The sequence below is a fragment of the Lissotriton helveticus genome, chromosome 8 (genome assembly GCF_964261635.1).
Source record: "Lissotriton helveticus chromosome 8, aLisHel1.1, whole genome shotgun sequence".
NCBI classification, from domain to species: domain Eukaryota; kingdom Metazoa; phylum Chordata; class Amphibia; order Caudata; family Salamandridae; genus Lissotriton; species Lissotriton helveticus.
Genome location: NC_136069.1, coordinates 818,019,501 through 818,040,715, shown reverse-complemented (window position 1 = coordinate 818,040,715; position 21,215 = coordinate 818,019,501). Strand labels below are relative to the sequence as shown.

At 43.6% G+C, this 21,215-nt stretch overlaps 1 protein-coding gene across 2 annotated transcripts in view; it reads right to left on the bottom strand.

Moving 5' to 3' along the window:
* BIVM (basic, immunoglobulin-like variable motif containing) overlaps positions 1 to 21,215 on the bottom strand; it is a 265,082-nt gene that overhangs the window by 146,323 nt on the left and 97,544 nt on the right. For both annotated transcript variants that reach the window (XM_078657636.1, XM_078657637.1), the window contains one exon: positions 10,615 to 10,719. In XM_078657636.1, coding sequence (XP_078513762.1) covers positions 10,615 to 10,719 — 105 coding nt within the window. The remainder of the gene's footprint in view (positions 1 to 10,614; positions 10,720 to 21,215) is intronic.

Genomic DNA, 21,215 nt, shown 5'->3' with positions numbered 1-21,215 from the left:
AAATTAGTGCGGGCTCCCACACTTGGAAGATAATTAGCCCCCGGGGTGGCATAATCCCGGGGGCATAATGAAACAAGCACTGGCGTTGCCAATAGGTCTCGCAGTAGGAAAGTTGGAGCTATTGGTTTTGTAAATGACAAAGCCCTTTATGTTTTTAAAATGAAAACAAAAATAAAAGGCATTGTTATTTGCAATTGTAATAGCTCCAACTTTCCTACTGCGAGACCTATTGGCAACGCCAGTGCTTGTTGCTGTCTGTTTGCCACGCACAGTCCAGCTTAATACTGTAAATGTGTACAACTCACTTTAAAGTGATCTCTGGTTGCAGTGTAAAGGGCCTTCCGTTTATTGAAGAAGTACCTGTACATCACTGCAGCACATTCAATGGACTGGATGAGGTCTTTGTGCAGGATATCTTGATGTTTAAAATCGTCTGTTTCACTGCCTCAGCGGGTGTGCTATATTTAAACACAGCACTCCAGTCAGCTAGTTTACCGTACTCCTAATGGCAAGAGGAGAATGGACGCGTTTTGGTTGTCTTGTGCAACATTGTTCACGAAAACATGCCATTTTGGACATATTAGTGTTTAAATACTCCAACATCACCAGTGCAATAACAAAGTATAAAAGGATTATGCCCCAAGGGAGTTTTCACAGGCGCCGTCTTGTAGCCTTACAATTCATATAAACAAGATGGCGCAAATTGTAATGTAATAAAATAACTGTGCAATTGCGAATCAAATTTTGGAGAAAGGACTCGTATACTTTAACAGCAGCGTGTATTGGAATGCGTATCTCCCTTCAGAGCATATTAAATTGGGCTTCATGGGCGTAAACTCCGACTGGTATTTGATAGTGTTGTACTGTATTCGGGCACTTCCTGCTAGGCTGGATGACGCTCACTTATGATGCTCTCAGGGTTCTATGTGGCGATGTCATCTTAAACCATTAGTGACAGTTGGGCCAGCTGTGTCTGGCAGGGATAGTTTGGGGTTCTCTAACAAATAAACTACAAACAGAAGATTTACCCGCTGTTCCGGCTTAATTCCGCACAACATTTTGGTGATGTTAGTCCAGATGTGGCGTCGAGTTAGAGATAGTGTGACCCTGAACGAAGAATCGTATCTACGCGTGTAAGCAGATAACGAAAAGGAATGGTGAAGCTGCAGTGCCTGTATTCCGCAAGCAGTATACATAACATCCTGTGAGCAAAGCTGTGAGCTGTAAATTATAATCAGCAGACGCAAGTAAGAGAAGTTTATTTGAAATTATCGCGCTGCTGTGAAGAACCATAGCGCAACTTGTCCGGAATAAATTTAACACCATAAAAGTGAAGCAGTATAGGGAATTTAGCACGATAAATGTGACTGTCTAGCAATATAATCGTGCTAAGACCAACCCCCACATGCATCAACCTATTTAGGAAGTGCAAACGGTGCGAATCGGTAAATTCGGCCGTTTGCACTTCCTAAATACGTTTTTGGGATGCATCAAACATTCGCTATTTTTTGCATTTCTTAAAAATGCAAATGCAATTAAGGAATCGCATTTGTGCGATTCCTTAAATGCAATGCATCATTTTTTTAAAAATTGCGAATTTTTAAATTGGAAGTGCAAATTAACACGAGGTTGACCCTCGTGTTAATTTGCGAAAATTTTAAAAAAAGCAAAAAAATGCATTTTTTAAACTTGCATGTTACAGACACACATGTCCTTAGAACATGTGTGTGTGAAACATGCACTTGAAAATACATTTCAGGGGTGCAGGGGGGGTCCTTTGGACCCCCCTCTGCACCCTTGCAATGCATCAACAAATTGCGAGTGCAAAAAAAAAATTGCAAAACGGCATTGATTCCTATGGGCCTATAGGCCCATAGGAATCAATGTAATGCCATTCCTTAATTGTGATTCGCAATTAAGGAATCGCAATTTCCGAAAATTAAGAAATCCTAAAAACTTTTAGGATTTCTTGATGCATAGGATTTTGCATTTCCTAAATAGCGATTCCTTAATTTTCGCTATTTAAGAAATGCAAAATCCTAGATTGATGCATGTGGGGGCAAGTTCGCATGAGGAGCAAATCTGCGCGTCACGCTGTGTTTGATCTGCTGTCAAGATTCGAGGTTGCGTAGTCTAGCCAGTACATACCTATACCACAGTTAAACAGTTGTAGCGCATGTAGAGCGCGCGTTGCATCTACTACTGGTAACACAGTAAACAGTTGTAAACTCATTTTGACACAGTGGAGCCATTGTACTCGCCGTGAGCTCGAGCGTATGCTCGAGCGTGAAGCCAAGCAACAGTAATTACATTCAGCCTGCGGAGTGTGCTCGAGCGTGAAACCAGCTCGAGCATGAAGGCAGAAGGCAGCCAGTAATCGAATTTAAAAAGTGCATGTGTGATTTAAGGTGCATTTTGTCAACATTGAAAGCAGCTGAACTCGTGATTACTCTAATAGACTCGCAGTGTCAGCTGAGCAAAGTATGAACACAGCGTGAAGGCAGCTGAGGAGGTTTAATATTGAATAAACACGCACTAACCAGCCGAATAACACACAACGTGAAGAAAGCCAAAGATTATTCGTGTTAAATAAACCTACAGCACAGCTTGCACTATTGTCTATGAACTAGCAAATGAACACTGTGTAGCTAAAGTTAAAAAAAGATCAAGGGGTCTCAGGAAAAAATGCCTTGTACAGAGTTCAGTTTGCCAGATAACTTTTACTATTATTTTTCTTAGAAGGACGATTTTGCCGTACATCAAAAATCATTTCCTAAAAAAAATTTTGCTGAGTCTGCATTTATGGAGTACAGTGAGGTATGCAAAAAAAACAAGACGTGCGCGCGCACTGGCAAAAACGAAACCTATCGTGGGGCGGGACTCCCGTTTTGTGAAGCCCGCGCCCACGGAGTGCCTGGCCAGAGAAAGAGCCCCGCGGAGGCTGCAGATGTCCGGAGTGGCAGTAAGTGGGCCTTAGTTGTAGGGGGGTTGGGGGGTGCGCTTCTGTGTATGTGTGCGGCGGGGCGGGGGCCGGGGGTCTCTGTATGTATGTGTGTGTGCGTGCGTGTGTGTGTGTGTAGGTGCGCTGGTGTGTGTGTGTGTCTCTGTGTGTGCTGCTGCGGGGTCGGGGGGAGGGGGGGTGTCTCTGTATGTATGTGCATGTGTGCATGGGCGCTCGTGTGTGTGTGTGTGCGCATGCGTGTGTGGTGTTGGATTGCGAGAGCATGTGAATGGCAAGCAGGGGATGTGCACAGCGCCGTGCGCGCCCTCGAGGGCAAATCGGAGACGGCAGAGGCTCGTGCTTGTACACCGTCTCACATTCCCCCAGACACGCCAGCAAAAGATCTTTCGCAGACAAAAGCATGCTTCGCATGCTTTTTAGGTCTGCTCGACCTAAAAAGTGTGGGGGGCCCAATCCCCCCCACAATGCCCCGGGGACCGCCACCCCCCGGGGCTTTATCATAAAATACGCAGGGGGCTCACAGCCCCTCCGCAGCCCCGGGGACCACCACCCCCGGGGCATCTTTAAATTGGGTGGGGGGGGCTCTCAGGCCACCCAAGCCCCGGGGACCACCACCCCGGGGCTTCTTAAAATTAGTTGGGGGGGCTCTCAGGCAGCCCCAGGGACCGCCACCCCCCGGGGCTTCTAGTTCTTTGTTGGGGGGGGGCTCTCAGGCCCCCCCAGCCCCAGGGACCGCCACCCCTGGGGCTTATAGCTTATAAAAATGAATGGTGGGAGGCTCACGGCCACCCGTGGCCCTGGGGACCGCCACCCCCCGGGGCTTTATTTTTTTTAAATATACCCTGTGTGGTTAGCTCAAGACTCCGCACACGCCCCGGGGACCGCCACCTCCCCGGGGCACTAAATATTCAAATTGGGCGGTCCCAATTAAAACGGACACAGGGCGCGTTTAGACAGTGATGAAGGGAGGGGAGGGTGTAGGAAAGTGGCTCTATAAAAAGTGGACGAAAGTAAAATCTGCCTACCTACAAATTCCGATTTACTCACCTGTTATCAGGAGAGACCTCAGTGCTGCATCTTTGAGCCCAGTACTGATTCTGAAAAGTAATTCTAACCGTACTTACCAGTATCTTGTCGATTTTTGAAACTTACAAATATTCCTCTAAAATCAGCCGAACTACGGATTCCGATTTACTCACCTGTTATCAGGAGAGACATCAGTGCTGTATCTTTGAGCCCAGTACTGATCCTGAAATGTAATTCTAAACATACTTACCAGTAACTTGAATGTCCTTCCATAGGCTAACATGAATGATGTAATTATGTGACATCATCAGCAGTGGATTGCAGGCGCGCGACTTATAGTTAGTACAACTAGCAATATCTGAGCAATTTCAATGGTTTTGTACGAGTGAAATGTCCAGCTAACTATAACACCCCTAAAACCTATGTTTTTTTCAGTGAATTTCAAAGGTTTTTAAAATGCTAATTCCTAACTATATCAGGCCTGAAACCTATGGTTTTTTCAGTGAATATATATATATATATATATATATATATATATATATATATATATATATATATATACATATACACACACATATACATATATACACACACACACACACACACCTATACTCACTTTAAATGTTATAAATTTCCTTCCAACTCAAAAACCTACACCCACCCCAAATCTTAAAAATTCCCTTTCACCTAAAAACCCACACCCATCATAAACCCTAAAAATACCCTTGCAATTTCCAAACCCCATACATACCCCAAACCCTAACATTACACTTGCCACCCTAAAACCCACACCCACCCTAAAATTACACTTGCCACCCAAAAACCCATACCCACCCTTAACCCTGAAATACACTTGCCACCCAAAACCCATACCCACTCTAAAATTACCCTTGCCACCCATAAACTCATAGCTACCCAAAATCCTAAAATTACCCTTGCCACCTAAAAACCGACACCCGCCCTAAACCATAAAAATTCCCTTTCCACCCAAAAACCATACCCACCCTGAACCCGAAAATTACCCTTGCCACCCAAAAACCCATACGCACCCAAAACCCTGAAATTGCCCTTGCCACCGAAAAACCCACACCCACCATAAACTCTTTAAAATACCCTTGCTGCTATATATATATATATATATATATATATGTGGTGAACAAGGCGGACTTGTCCGCCAAAACGCGTCTGGTCATTTTCTTGAAATAAATTACCTTTGATTAAGAAACCCACGGAGTCGGTGCCTGTTTGATTTGGAACGGATGAATCAGGACTGGAGATATATATATATATATATATATATGCAAACAAATCCTTCAAGTAGAAAGAAACAGGTCGCACTCCAGCAGTGATGATCTAGAAAGTTAATGTATTCTTAAATCCTTCTTCAACAGCATGCACAGACCAAACCAACGCGTTTCGGTATATCGTAATACCTTGCTCACGGTTCAAATATATACATAAATCATACACAGCAGTCATAAACAATGCAAGAGTGCCATCTTCTAGCCTCAGGAGGTAAATTTAAACAACATACATTAGTATGATTGCCTAAACCAACATAGAAAATGTAAAACAGCTAATAATTTTTACAACATTTTACACTTTATGAAAAAAACTAATCCGACTGACTTAACTTAATCAAAAGAAACAACTAATCTCTTCAAGCAGGTCGTTGTTTAGGCACGTCGTTATTTGGACAGGTCATTGTTTAGAATAGATAGTTGTAAATGCATTAGTGGTTCAGACCGGAACGTTGTTGCCGGATCGTGGTTCAGGCCCCTCATTGTAAAGGAGTAGAGGTAAAATCTTTCACCATCAGGTAGCTACATATAAAATAATGGGCAGCTTAAATGAAAAATAAATGTTAAAAGTTATTACTCAGTGGGAAAGGCTTATGAAACCTCTATTAGTTAAAGCACTGCAGAGGTCTGTGTGTAACCAGAGAGTCAAAGTATTAAATCTTGGTTGGAGCATTGGAGAATAGTGACTTGTGTATTTTTAGTGCTGCGAGGTCTTGTAGGATGACAACGGTCCCAACTCTGGCGCCGTTCGTGGCTGCGCAGATTCAAGACGTGGAATGACAAGGAATCCTCATGGAGCCGATTTCAAACCAAGCATAAGACGGTTTCCCTGGCACTGGAAGTGCCTCTGATATTACAGTACCTCGTTGCGGTCTTCCAAGTGTGTTCAGGTGTTGCCCAGGCAAGGCACCGACAATAGGCCGTGCTGAGAGGCGCTGCAACGGAGACTTGATGCAGGCTCATAACCCGCGTCAGTGGCGAGAAGCCGAAAGATCCTCTCCTAATACAGTGCCTTCCTTGAGGTGGGGAGAGGGGGTCCCCTACTGGAGGGGTTCAGGACGGTCAGCCAGGATAACCGCAAGGGGAGCATGGATGCCACTGGACAGCACTGATACCCACCCGGTTGTCCGTCACAATGCCCTTGGCTGAGGGGGATGTGCTAGAAAAGCCCCACGCCGATCCGTATACAGGAAAGCGCTCAACTTGCGCTATGTGAGGCAATCACCAGTGTTTCCCCAGTACTAGCTTGTAATCACAGGAACACTGAAGAGGAAAAATAAGGTGCTCACCACGCATTGGTTATGGAGACAAAATACAAAGCACTTTTCATGTGCTATGACGAAATAAAGCAGTCACTACGCGCTGGTTGTGCAGGGAAAGTTTAAAGCGACCATCATGTGCTAAGTAGGGATTTCTGGGGCAGCCCAGCCCCAGTCCCAGGGGCAGGTCAGCAAATCAAGGCAAACAATGGCGGTTCCTCCTGGCAGTCAGTGCTTAATTTTAGCTCGTGGTTTCCAGTGCTCGGCACTGGCACTTAATTATTGGCACTTATGTGAGCTGCCACATGTTGCCCCTGTTTGCGTAATTCAGAGTTAGCCAGCACCACAGTGGTTTGTTAATTCAATTTGTGTTAAAAACAATTAATGCCAGATCCAAAGCCATTCCTATACCTTTGGGGGCCTCCACTAATCTGAACTGTCACACATGTAGCAGTGTGATGGTTAGTAGTTGTGGCCTCTTGCTGAGAGCCCTGACACTTATGTTTTTTACAAATTAAGCACTGCCGGCAGAGCCTTCGGGAGTCCAAAGTCAAGGAGCAGCAGGGCAACAAGCAAAAAAGCTATCCCGTGAATCACGTATGCCACCCAGCCAGTAGCAGGGCAACAACAGAAGAGCAGTTCAGTTCAGTCCTTATATATATGGGGCCTCATTTATGAGAAATGACACATCGCTGCGTGAAAGCAGCGACGCGTCACTTCTCAGTGCGCACTCCTTGCGACATGATTGATGCGTCATATTTATGATATGATGCATCATGTCGCAAGGAGTTACAGATACATCAGTATTTCTGACGTATCTGTAAGCGCAAAAGTGACGCATTGTTGGAGTGTGTCACAAAAGTGACGCAACTCCAGCAATGTGTCCTTTCACATGGGGCTTGCCCCATGTGAAAGGGCCTGCGTCAGTCTTACGCCTGCTGTGAGGCAGGTGTAAGAAATTGACGCATTTGTGTCCTAGAAGTGGCGCAGGTATAATGTGGCGCAGGGGTTTACAAAGTGACGCATCTACCTAGACGTGTCACTTTGTAAATATGGTGCAACAAGGCACATTTTTACGCTGCTGGTGCGTCACAAAAAGTGACGCACCAGCAGCGTAAAATTGCCGCACGGCCTCATAAATGAGGCCCGTGGCGTTTGAGCCCCTGTATTTATTATTTTATACTCAAAATGTCTTTGATAAAGAGGTGACTTCGAACAAAACCTAAGTGAACAACAGCTTCTTTCAATCCCAGTCCTGACTCCAGATGTACAGTAGAGGGTAAATGAACCCATCGTGTGAGGGCAGGACACACCCTATACAAATTTAAGTGTGCCCGTCTCCCTCTCTCCAAACCCAGGAAGACCATTCAATATGCATATGCACCCAACCCTTCCTGTGTGATGGCTGTCTGGAAAGTAGATATGGATCGGAGTCAGGCTGCAAAGCACCTAGAGTTATAAGCACAAAGAAATGCTTACTTTCTAACAGTGCAAAAAGTACAATTGATTAACAGAATGCAGAACAATGGCATACATTCACCCCAGTACAGAGATTTGGGCCTCAATCCATTGGTTTTTTGCTCACCATGCCATTACAGGTTGAAACCAGCCATATGCAAATCAGTCCTGACCCTGGTTCCTATGGGAACAGTCCAGCCTGAACTGCCAGGCAGGTTCTCCCTGGACTGCAAACAAGCATCCTAGGACCGGTTTCGGGGTGTCACCCCTCATCAGCTAGGCTAGCTTGACTCCAGTGGCATGGAGAGCACTGGACCCACGTCTGGGCATACGCATCCCACTCGGTTGACAAATGCAAAAACTACAGTTGATGGACAGAATTCAGAACAATGTCATACATTACCCCCAGTACAGAGTTCTGGGGGTAAATCCATCCTTTTTGCTCCCCATGCCATTCCAGTTTGAACCCAGTCATATGCAAATCAGTCTTGAGCCTGCTTCCTATGGGAACAGTCCAGCCCGAAGTGCCAGGCCAGGTCCTGCCAGGACTGGAAACAAGCATCCTAGGACCGGTTGTGGGGTTTCAGCCCTCATCAGCCAGGCTAGCATGACTCCAGTGGCATGGGCCCACGTCTGGGCATACCCGTCCCACTCGGGGTGACAAATGCAAAAAGTACAACTGATGGGCAGAATGCAGAACAATGTCATACATTTACTTCAGTACAGAGATTAGGGCCTAAATCCATCATATTTTTGCTCCCCATGCCATTCCAGTTTGGACCCAGCCATATGCAAATCAGCCTTGACCCTGCTCCCTATGGAGCATTCCATCTATCATTTGTTTGCGTAGCACTTTACACCCTAAGTAGGATGGGTATGCCCAGCTCACTCCCTGCTCACTGTGCCACTGGATTCAAGCTAGCCTGGCTGATGAGGGCTAATACCCCAAACCGATCCTAGGATGCTTGTTTACGGTCCAGGGAGGACCTTGCTTGGCAGTTCGGGCTTGACTGTTCCCATAGGGAACACGGTCAAGACTGATTTGCGTATGGCTGGGTCTAAACTGGGGTGGCATGGTGAACAAAAGAACAATGGAGTTAACCCAGATTTCTTGACTGGGGATGATTGTATGAGCATTCCGTCCATCATTTGTTTGTGTAGCAATTTCGAAAAGTGGCATTTCTAAAATAGAAATACAAAATCCACCTATACTAGTAAGCGTGGTTTTTTACTACCTTTCTAAACATACTAAACTTGGCATATTATGACAAGGTTTGGTGCCAGTGTGTTTTTCACTAGTTGTTAAATGTTTCTAATCCAATAGTTTCTTCAAGTTACGTAATCTTTGATAGGTGAACATGGGTGGATCATAGAGTATGCCCCTGGAATCTGGTTCTAATTGTAGCATTGCCCAGTTTTGTAATACAATTTTTTTTATCTTAGCACTTTCAGTGGAGTATCTAGGTACAAATACCATTCTTTTAACATTTTTATTGGTTTCAATAAGTCACTTCTATTTCTCTGTTCAGATCTATCACAGCTCTATGTATATATATATATGACAATTTCTCGCATGTGTTGCTTGCTATAGCAAGATCTTTCGATTTAGAAGTGGTGCATTTAATGTAATATATTTGTGAGTACGCCAAATGTTGTTTTAAGCTGGGTTGGTGAAAAATTTGCAAATGTAAAAAAATATTCCTGTCAGTCGGTTTTGTAAAGATGTTAGTCTGCATGCTGCCATTTTCCAAAGTACTTTTCACATCTAAATATGAAAATGAATTACGGCTAATTTTATGAGTGAAACTTATTCATTTGTCTACGTTGTTCAGTTACAGAATGGCTGATTCCAAAGCTTTTTCAGTGCCTTTCCATATAACGAAGAGGCATCTATTTATCTTAGATACATCATACTGTCTGTTTTCAATGAGGGTGTTGCAATATTTTCTTCCTCAAACACTCCCATGTAGAGATTAGCATGGCAAAGAGCTGTATAAATCCTCCCAGATGTTCCAGTCAACTGTAGGTGATACTTGTCATCCCATTTGAAATAGCTTTGGTATAGGGAGAAATGGATCTGCTCTAAAATAAAATCTTAAATTCCTCCCGTATAGATGCTGGTACGGATATGCCCTCTACTGCTTCTTAGCCCTCTTTATGGGATAAAGAAGTGTAAAGTGACTTCACATCAGTGGTGCATAGTCCGTGTTAGACAGGTTAGATAGGTTTCTTTCTCATTGGGCATGGGAATAGTTTGTAATAGAAATAACAGCTGCTTGGAAAGTACAGCTGCTTGGAAAGTACATTCAGTTTAATTCCTGCCATCTGTGACACACATGAAATAGATAGATGTTTGAACTTCCACCTTTGGGTGCCCCTCTCAATTTCTAGCCACAAGTCCACCCATGATGCCTGCTTACAACCTATGGTTCATATCAATAAACATGCTGTAGACCCCCATTAAATTCTCATTGAGCCAAGACAAACCTTTGAAACAAGCACATCTGACATATATTAAAACGCAAGGCAAAATAATTAATTTAGTAAATAGGATGTAAATTAGAATCACACTGGGGCTTGCGTGAGAGCTCCAGAAAATGAAAAATACCTCATCAGGGTTGTGTTTCCAGTAAATGGGCCGAACCTGATATCTTCAAATGGAGGCTGGAATCCCAAAATATGCAAGGCTTCCTCTTGAGAGATAGGTGGAAGGCTGCACAGAAAGCAAAGATTTAACAAAATAGTACACTTCATTAGGACTGAAAGTATCATTTAAAACAATGATTATCATGCCAAGATACATTCATTACTTGCAGCACACCCTATATGAACCATGTCATGCTGGGAAAGCTTACTTTACGTTGACCATTATAGATTAACAAGTCAAGTTTTTTAGTACTGAAAAAAATAGAAAAATGCATAACGTAACAATATATTCTTACAAAAAAAATAGATATTGCTATGTTTAAAAATATAACTAGGAACACCCTGAGCCTAGGGTATCAGAAATACAAATACTCAAATTACATGTTTGTGCCTAGGGTATAAGGTCTACAAATGCTCATATTATATGTTTGTAGTTACTAGCTGAAGATCCTAGCGCTCGTAAAAACCTTTAAGATTTACACCCTTTAAATATAATGAACTACATTTTTTATTCTGAAATAAAGAAGCAGGCTAATGGGAGCAAATGTGTGGTAAGCAAAATATTTTGCTATTCCATATGGCAGAGTGGCAAGGCAGCAAGCATCACTTCTGTGTGATTACACTGCAGAGGGGTACTGGCTCGTAAGAAAAATGTAACATAATCTTAAAAAGCTGGCTTCTTTGAATGTCTGATATGACAGCCATTTGAAAGAAAGTAGTTCAGCGGGAAGCTATTTAAAGTGACAAAGAACTATTAATAACTATGCCCTGGCATACAATATAAACCTGATCATGAACATTAACAGTTTGATTAGATATGTGATACATATATAAGAAAGTTTATCATTGTGTGAACTTCAACACAAGGTTTAAAGACCAGGAGCCATTTTCATTGGGAAAGGTTATCCTCGCCAGAAATGACACACTAAGCAAGGAGAAAGAAGATTGGGGGTTCTTTCCACAGGATGTGGTCCGTCGGCTAGACTGGCGACTTTGGTGCTGGAAACCAGGGTTCGAGCCTCGGGGTCGCGTCCACATCCTGTGATTCTGGGCAAATCACTTAATTTCCCCGTGCCTGAATGTGTAATGTAAATACGGTTCTCATGTAAAACGCTCCAATACTTTTAAATATGCAACAACAAAAAAAGGGACACAATGCGACAGACTCTAATCCCAACCCTGAATAAGCATGTAGAGTTGAAACAGGATGCCATAAGGAAGGGCCATCAACGTTCTGAGATGCAAGGTGGCGGTCTCATCTATGGCTGCAATATGAACTGGGTGCTTACACTCCCCTAGCCATGACATGAGCGTTATGGTGTGTCTGCTGCTAGGACAGCATGCTATTGAGAACGCACCAGGCAGGGTGGCTCAAAGAAGCCCATAAGGTTCAGAGTCAAGGGGTTTTATGCTGCACTGGAGTGATGGGACAGTCAAAGGTGCTCCTACTCAGATAAGGAAAAGGACCAGAAAAGCCAATCAGGGTGCCAGTAACACACAACACAGGTGAGGGGAATCATCGTACACTGAAGTCAACTGAAGCTCTCAAAAACAAAATCTCAGAAGGATCATTATGGACAAGTGACATGGACGGCAGTTTGAAGAACTTCAGGAGTTTGAGAAACATAATGTTTGATAGGTGTCCCCTTGGATACCCTGACTGACAATAGGAGGTTACAGAAATCCTCAGGCAGCAGCTGGATTGCGGTGGTACGGCAGCCCTTTTATTTTACTGGATTTGAGTGCAGCATTTGACGCGGTCTCACATTCTATTCTGATTGATCTCCTTGAAGCCTGAGGTGTTGCAGGTGTGGCCTTGGAGTGGCTAATCTCTTTTTTAAGGGAGCATTCATTTCAAGTCTTTTCACACACCGTGAAATCTAATCCAGTAGCCTTAACTTCTGGAGTGCCCCAAGGTTCAATTATGAGCTCTTGGCTCTTCACTCTTTATGTCCATCCTTTGGTGAATATTGCGGAGAAGTAAGGAATTACATTTTTTTCTAACGCAGGAAACACTCAGATCAACTTCTCTCTCTCTCTCGGCAGCGCAGCATCAGGACACCTCACTGCTCCAGCTTGGACTGAGTAAGGTTTCTCAGTGGATTTCCAGCAACACCTTAAAGCAGAACTTCTCGAAAACTGAGGTCCTCATTTTGGGAAATAATCCATAACTTTGGGGAACCACCCATTGGCCTGACTCCCTGGAACGCCTACCTGTTCCAGTCCCTAAAGTAAAAAATATGGGCATTACCAAAGATAACAAGCTTTCCCTAAAAGCACAGGTGTCTGGGGTCACAGTAAATTGTTTTGCTGTCCTTAAATGGCTAAAAATATCCTCTGGTTAATTCCTCCAGATGCTCAAAGAACAGTAATACAGGCGTTGGTAATATCCCGACTTGATTATGGCAACGTTTTGTACTTGGGTGCTAATAACTCTTCTGTCCATTGCCTACAGCTTATACAAAACGCAGCGGCCCTTCTTCTTTTTCGGCTGCCTCGTCAGGCCTCAACCTCACCTTTGCTCCATCAACTCCATTGGCTTAGGGTGAAGAAACGTGTTGAGTTTACGGCCTTATGTTATATGTTCAGGGCCAAACATGGCTTGTTGCCCCCTTACATACAAAGTCTGGTCAAACCTTATGTGCCCACTCAACAGCTGAGATCAGCAAGCCTCACTCTGTTCTATGTTCCCAGAGTCCACCTTGCCCATATGAGAGGGTGCTCTTTGGTCCATCTTGGCCCCAGACTGTGGAATTCTCTTCCTCTGGAACTTAAGTTGTGTCAATCGCTCCTAGACTTCCGCAAAAGATTAAGGACCTTCCTTTATAATGAAGTATAACTTCCCTCTACTCCCTCTGTAACTTGTGTCTTACGTCTGGTCCTGATTAGCGCTGGGAAAGCATGTTGGGTAGCTGAGCGCTTTATAAATAAATAAATGTACAATGTTCTCTGTGACAATATATTAGGCAGGGTTCTTTATCTAGGTTGGAGGTGTAGGGGGGGGGGTCATTCCTGTATGTCTAGCCCTCCCTGGCGCAGAGGGTCCTCTGCTCCTTTGTGGGTTTTGTTAAAAGGAGCTTGTTATAATGTAGCATGTGTTATGCATACTCCCTATGCTTGTCCCTGCTCTACTGCTTGGCCCACATGATGTCATTCGGAATGTTGAGAGGGTTGAATTATAAGAAGGAGTCAGTTGGTATGAAGGGCTGAGCAGTGGTTAACTGCTCCTGGTGGGGTCTCTACAATACATCTTTATATACTATGGATCTAAACTGAAGAATAAAGTAATAATCCTTAACTATACCTATGGACTACGGATCTTTCATTATTTTAATACTGGCGACGATTTAAAGAACCTGCGTATTATTTTTATGATATGGACTTTCAAAAACTGAAGGAACTTCAAGTAAATCTGGATTTGGAGAAACCTGGCCACTACAACTTATGGATTTGTTGATAACTGGTACTTCCATGACCCCACCAGTGACCACACCAACGGCCGCCCTGCCACGTAAGTGCCAGCTTCTCTCCTTTGAGCGTATGACTTGCTGACTATCAAGGCGTGTATTTGATGATTCAAGCCTGCTGTTTCAATGTGTATCAACCATTGAAATGTTGGATTTATATCATTTGTTTGGGTTTTTGGACTTTGTTTTAATGCCAGCTGCCTTGTTACCTTTCCCTGCTGCCGATCTTAATTACTGCCCTGGGAGCGCTGTCCTGTTGCCATTAGTTTTGATCAGAGACTGGAGGAGAAAAACAACATGTTTTGGCAAATGACATGTTTTCCCATCGTAATGGCAAAGGAAATAAAGATACAGCTGTAATCTGAGCTCCAAATACTCAGTAGAAAAGACAGCGTGATTTTCATTTCTGGCCTGTCCCACTATATCAGATCTGCAAGCTGTTTGTGTCCGGTGATAACAGAAAGTATTAGCGACAGGTTTTGGTGTTTTGGCCTACATTACTATGCCAGGTTTACGAGCTATTGGCTGAGTGGCACAATTGACTGTTGGCTCTGTTCACATTGGAAATGAAGAAAGTAAAAAGGATCAAGTGTAAGGTTGCAGTGACTGGAATATTTAATTAACAGCGCATGAAATCGGATGTATTTTTTTTGTGTTATTTCACACTCCGTAACTTTGAATACCTTTCTAAATTTGATTACGGTGACAGTTACCTGTTTTGATTTGAAGTGTTTAGCGCGCACACTAACCTGTCTCTCATGGATCCTCGAGACATTCATGACTGTGCGCTAGGCAGCGCGCTTCGCTACGTAATCTTCATGCGATAATATGCCGAGAACCACCCGACGCGCCGTCACCTACGTGCCACCATTTTAGATTGGATTGCTGTGGGGATGCGCTGTGACTACGTTATTCTCTGGGACACCTTCGTTTCCTCAAGTCTGTCTGTGGTATTTTTCTAGCGGCAGCGAGATGGCAGAATTCATTCGGAGTTTCGTTGGAGCAACATGGGTTATTTTGGAAACAGATTAACAGTGCCATCTAGTGGTTTTGTGGCACATTGACATTTCAGCTTGGAAAGGAATGATTATTTCATTTTGGGATGGTGAATCGAACATCGGATTTTCTGAAGCTCTACAAACATGACTCCTCAAGGTTTTCACTCCTTGTCAACCAGCTATTTTAGCATAATTTTTCTGTGGATTGTATTTTTTTTTTTACTGTTTTACATTTATTGTTTTTATGCCTATTAAGCTGTACTCTGTTATTGGATTTGATAACATTCTGGATGAGTGAATGTTTTTACTTCTCTGATGTGTTGTTTTTGTACACTGTTAGGAGTAAGTTTTTCTGTAGTGTTGCTTATGTATGGAAAAGGGGAAGTGTGTGTGTCAGTATCAGTGGTGTATGCAGAAGAGTATCAGTGGTGTATGCAGAAGGGGGAGTGTGTGGTGTCCCTAGTCCGGTTAGTGTATACAGAAGGGGGAGTGTGGGTATGTAGTGTTCCCAGTCCTGCAAGCGTATCCAGTAGAGGGTTTATCCCTAGTCCTGCCGCTGTTCTTGGTTGTGGGTGACATAAGTCTGTCACCCCATTGGTTATTTCTGTCTTTATCTTTTATGTGGTAGTTTTGAGAGCAGTGTTCTCTCATTTGGTTGTGGGTTGACATAGGATAGTCGCCCCGTAGACTAAGTCTGTCTTTACCCATGTGGTTGTCTTGAGAGCAGTGTTCTCTCATTTGGTTGTGGGTTGACATAGGATAGCCGCCCCGTAGACTTAGTCTGTCTTTACCCCTGTGGTTGTTTTGAGAGTAGTGTTTTCTCATTTGGTTGTGGGTTGACATAGGTTAGTCGCCCCATAGGTAATGTCTGCCTTTATTCTATGGTTGTTTGAGTGTATCTTTCTCTCATCTGGTTGTGGGTTGACATAGGTTAGTCGCCCCGTTGGCAATGTCTGCCTTTATTCTATGGATGTTTTGAGAGTATGTGTTCTCTCATTATCGGGTGAGGATATATCTATTCCCTGACTTTTTCTAGATATATACATTAGGACTTTTGTGTGTGTCCAAGTGTTGTCAAACCTTTTCATAAATAGATTTGGAATGTTTGAAGTTTTAGGGCTTTGGAGGTTGAATAATAATGTTTCACACTACAGCTGGGCAATGAGACTCGAAGATTTGGTTTGGCTTTACATCTGTTTCATTGTTGTGAGTGATTTCAGCCTAAATACTGCATGTCTGTGTTTAAGCTGGCTCTATATGTGACTCAATAGGTCTCATTCTGTACCTTTGCCTTCAGTGTTAGGCAATAAATATAAGAGGGGAATCAAGCTAATCAGGATTCATAAATATAAATATTTGTTTTAATTTGTAACCCAACTATGTAAAACAGTGCAGGAAGAGAGTATCTGTTGTGCTGGCTAACACAAGGAGTAACAGTGTGGTATAAAAATGAAAATACAACACCAAGCTTTATTAAGGCAACCAATGATGTTATAGGTTCGAAGCGGGAGCACTATACTGCCTGCAAAACTGTATGTGACATTAATTTCTCTACTGTGCTGTAATCAGACAATTTGTATATATTCTCATGAATGGCAAGGAACTTTATTAATGTGTAACCATAATGCAGTATAAGCAATCGCATAATGCATTGTGAATGGAGGTCTAGGGTCAAAATAAAGGTAAAGGCCTTTGTAAGATCAAATGCAAAAGCACTCTACATTCCCATACTCTGCCACGTCAACTTAGTTCTCCACATGCCTCATTTCATATAAGTCCCTGGATAGGGAAAGGTCACAAATGCCATTGCGTCAAGTATGGTTTGGATAGAGAAATTGGACTGTAAATACAGGCCTATACCTAGTAGGTGCTCTCTGTCGCTACTGGATGGGCTCCTTAAAGCGTACACCATGGGTGACTGGCTGTATCATTTCTTATACCCAGAACTGTTCTCAGCCAACTATAGGCTGGCTTTTGAGCAAGTGCCTTGAATGGCTGTATAAAGCACATTCCTATGGGTCGCTCCCTGCCACACCTGGGTAGATCCCTAAGGCACATACCCTAGCAGGTTGTATAATGATTGCTGTTGTATGTGAACACACTGGAAGAAACCAAGTCGTGGAAAACCAATTTTAAGACAAGGCCATTTAAGGACATGCAAATAAATCGGAAATTTAAGGAAAGAGAGCTCAGGCGTGGAAATGGAGTTTCAGGGTTCAGGGATGTGTGGAGATTAAGGTGCTGAGGGTTTTAGGGATCTGGCATGGGTGGAGTTTAGGAGTGGTGAGGTACAGGGGTGGGTAGAGTGAAGGGCTTTGAGGTTATTAGGCTTCACGGACGGCCAGGGCTGTTGAGAGTTTTATGGGTTAGTGATTGGGTAGAGTTTAGGTATGGTAAAGGGCTTTTAGTGTTCAGGAATGGATCGAGACAGGGTCGCAATGGGTCTATTGGTTTAGCGATGGGACAAGTTTAGATGTAGAAAGGAGTTTTTAAGGTTTAGGGATGGGTGGAGTTTAGGGGTAGTGAAGGGTTTTTAGGGGATCAGAGTTGGGTGGGGTTTAGGTATAGAAAGAGCTTTTAGATTTAAGGGGTGGGTGGAGTTTTGGGGACAAGGATGAGGGTAGTTTGGGTGTAGTGAGGGATTTTTAGGGCTCAGGAATGAATGGAGTAGTTGGGTCAAGGATAGGTGTAGTTTATGCCTGGCAAGGGGATTTTAGAAGGCAGGAATAGATTGTGTTGAGGGGGGTCAGTGATGGACGGTGCTGGGGGGGCATGGAGAGGAGTCAACAAATTCAAAACATACAAAGTAGTTGTTTGACAATGTAAGATATATAAATGTGAAATAATGTCTGCTTAAGTAAAGCAATGAAAAAAAATACCACAGACAAAAATGTTTCCATGCTCAACAGTAGTTATCTAACAAACAGCAATACTACCAGCTGATTGTTTGCCACACGTTCTTCCAGCCCTTTTCTGACATATTCAGAACATACCGCCGAGCGAGGCCAGTTCAAGAACCAGAAACCACCCATACAGTAACTCTCACGACAGTAGCTTTATTAATCCACAGGCGATACCCAGCAGCTTCATGACCCACACCAAATCTATATCGGAAGGCCTTAACATTGTCTCCCTAAACGTCAAAGGGCTCAACCACCCGGTTAAACGGAGGAAGGTCCTAGAATATCTAGCCAAAACCAAGGGTCATATTTTCCTACTCCAGGAAACCAAATTATCCAATGAAGACGCTGAATTTATCAACCAATACTGGATTTCACACACCCTATGCTCCTCAGCCGTACACAAAAAAAGAGGGGTCATTACACTTATTGCAAAATGGAGACGATCCGATCTTTTGGGACTCCATCTCCCCCATACTCGAAACAGTACCCCAAGACGAATTGCTTGTGGTTGGGGGGGACTTCAATTTGCCTCGTGACCCGGTAATAGACCGCCAGTCTCATTGTACCTACCACCCCACACGCTCACACGATAGTTTGAAACGCCTCTGCTCAAAATTTGACCTACAAGACTCCTGGCGACTACAGCACCCAGATGGCCGTGATTAGACATTCTACTCGACTCCCCATAACTCCTACTCCAGGATCGATTATATCCTCATCAATAGCCCCTTCACTCACCTTATTGAAGAAACCAACATGGCCCCCAAACTCGTATCAGACCACTCCAGCATCCAAGCTAAACGAGTAGGCTCCAGATCTATTCTTCCCCCAAAGAGATGGCGCTTCAATGACGACATTTTCACAGAGCCAGAAAACAAGAAAAAAATTGAATCGGCCATACGGGACTACCTTGAATTAAACGATACTCCGGGCTCGGACATAGCGAATGTCTGGGACGCACTTACACTATAGGAGGGGTGATTATTGGTATTAGAGCGCAAACTAACAAGGCACTGAATCTAGAGCTTGTTACTTTAGAAAGGGACATTAAGAACCTGGAATTATCCTATGCGGCGGACCTCCATAATACTTCGATTCTGAATGACCTCACTAAAAAGAAATACGAATATAACGCGATCCTAAGCAGAAGAGCGGGGTGTGGGTTAATAAATTTAAATCCTTGAGGCTGTGTGAAGGCAACAAAGCAGGGAATCTATTAGCATCCTATCTAAAACATAAAAATAGACAATTCAACATTGCCTCAATCAAGGATCAAAACAATACTATCCAAACTAAACATAACCACATCCTACACACCTTCAAGTCCTTTTACGAGGATCTGTACAGGAATAAATTAGACTTTGATCCTCATGCGTGCTCTACATACCTGAACTCCCTAGGCCTCCCAAAACTCAACGACGCGGATAACCTGAAACTGAATTCCCCGTTTTCCTTACAAGAAGTCTCGGACTCCATTAAAACCCTCAAACGCAATAAAGCACCAGGCCCCGACGGCTTCTCTGCCAGTTTCTATAAGGAACTTGGGCCCGCATTAAGCCCAACCCTTCTAAAATTGTTCCAGTCCTTTCCCTCAAAAAAAGGAGTAACGAAATCAATGAGTGAGGCCACCATTATTATCATACCCAAAGGGAAGAATCCGCTACTAACAAAAAATTATAGACCGATATCCTTGATAAACCTGGACTGCAAGATCTACGCCAAAGTCCTCGCGTCCAGACTGAACTTGATCTTACCTAAATTAATTAGTACATCACAGGGTGGGTTCCTAAAGCATCGCATGTCTAATGACAATACGAGACTTCTCTGCCATGTTATAGAAAAGGCCAAGGCATTTGATGCCCCCACCGTGGCGATTACCTTAGACGCGAAGGCGTTCGACAGAGTATCTTGGCTCTTCCTTAAACATTGTATGTCCACCTTCAACTTGGGTAACACCTTCATAGATATGGTCATGGCTATGTATCTCTCCCCATCCGCTCGCATTGCCATAAATGGCTCATTGTCAGATCCCTTTGGCATGGAACAGGGGACCAGACATGGCTGTTCCCTCTCCTCTTCACTCTTCCTCCTGGCAATGGAGCCTCTCATGGCCAGCATTAAAAAGAACAACAACATCAAGGAGTAAGCTTTGGGGATACTTGTGTTAAACTAGTCGCATATGCGGATGATATCCTGATAGTGACTGAATCTCCGGAGCCTTCCATCTCCGCCTTGATGTCAACCATTGAATCATATTCCACCCATTCAGGGTATAAACTTAATCGGGAGAAATCGGAGGTCAAACCTCTATACATCCTAGCCACTAAAGACATGTTGGGGAACTCTGGACTCTGCTGGCAATCAGGGTTTATAAAGTACCTGGGGAAAGAGTTTGGGGACTCCCTTATGGAAACCCTTCTACAAAATGAGAAGACCACCCTAAATAAAATAAAAAACCAACTGGATGGATGGTCCCCTCGCTACATCACGTGGTGGGGCAGAATAGAAACCATCAAAATGATGATCTCCCCCCTGGTAAACTACCTTATTTCAATGCTCCCTCTAACACTCACCCAAGACTTCTTCCATAAATTGGACCAATCTATAGCCAACTTCCTGTGGAAAGGGAAAAAGGCGAGAATCAGCATTAAAAAAATTACGATTGGACAAATCATTAGGAGGGGTCAACCTACCGAACTTTAGACACTATGAGACCGCTTTCCTAGCGAAACAAGGTGCCCACTGGCTAGCCCACGCGGTAAACTACACCCCAGTTTGGCTGGAAGTCGAACAAGCGATCCTAGACGGAATCACTCCGGCTGCGGCCCTCTCACTCAATTTAAATGAACTAGCCCACTCGAAATCGATCTTTCGCAACACGAAAACGACTCTTCTTAAAATTGATAAATTTCTAGATCATAGCATATGCCACTCAGGTTAGGAGTCTTTATGGAACACTCGATACATACTGCACAAAGGCAAACATCTGCATAATTCTCAGTGGGTTAAGAAAGGTATCTTCTTCCCGCACCAATTATTCGAGGGGTCATACTCTATCCTGTTCAGAGTCTTGCAAACTACCTATGGCCTGGCGCCTCTAGAGTTTTATACCTTCCTAAACATAAAAGCTGCACTCTCTAAAGCAAAACTCTCCCTAATACCACCTTCCCTCCCATCTTACCTCAGTAGATTAAA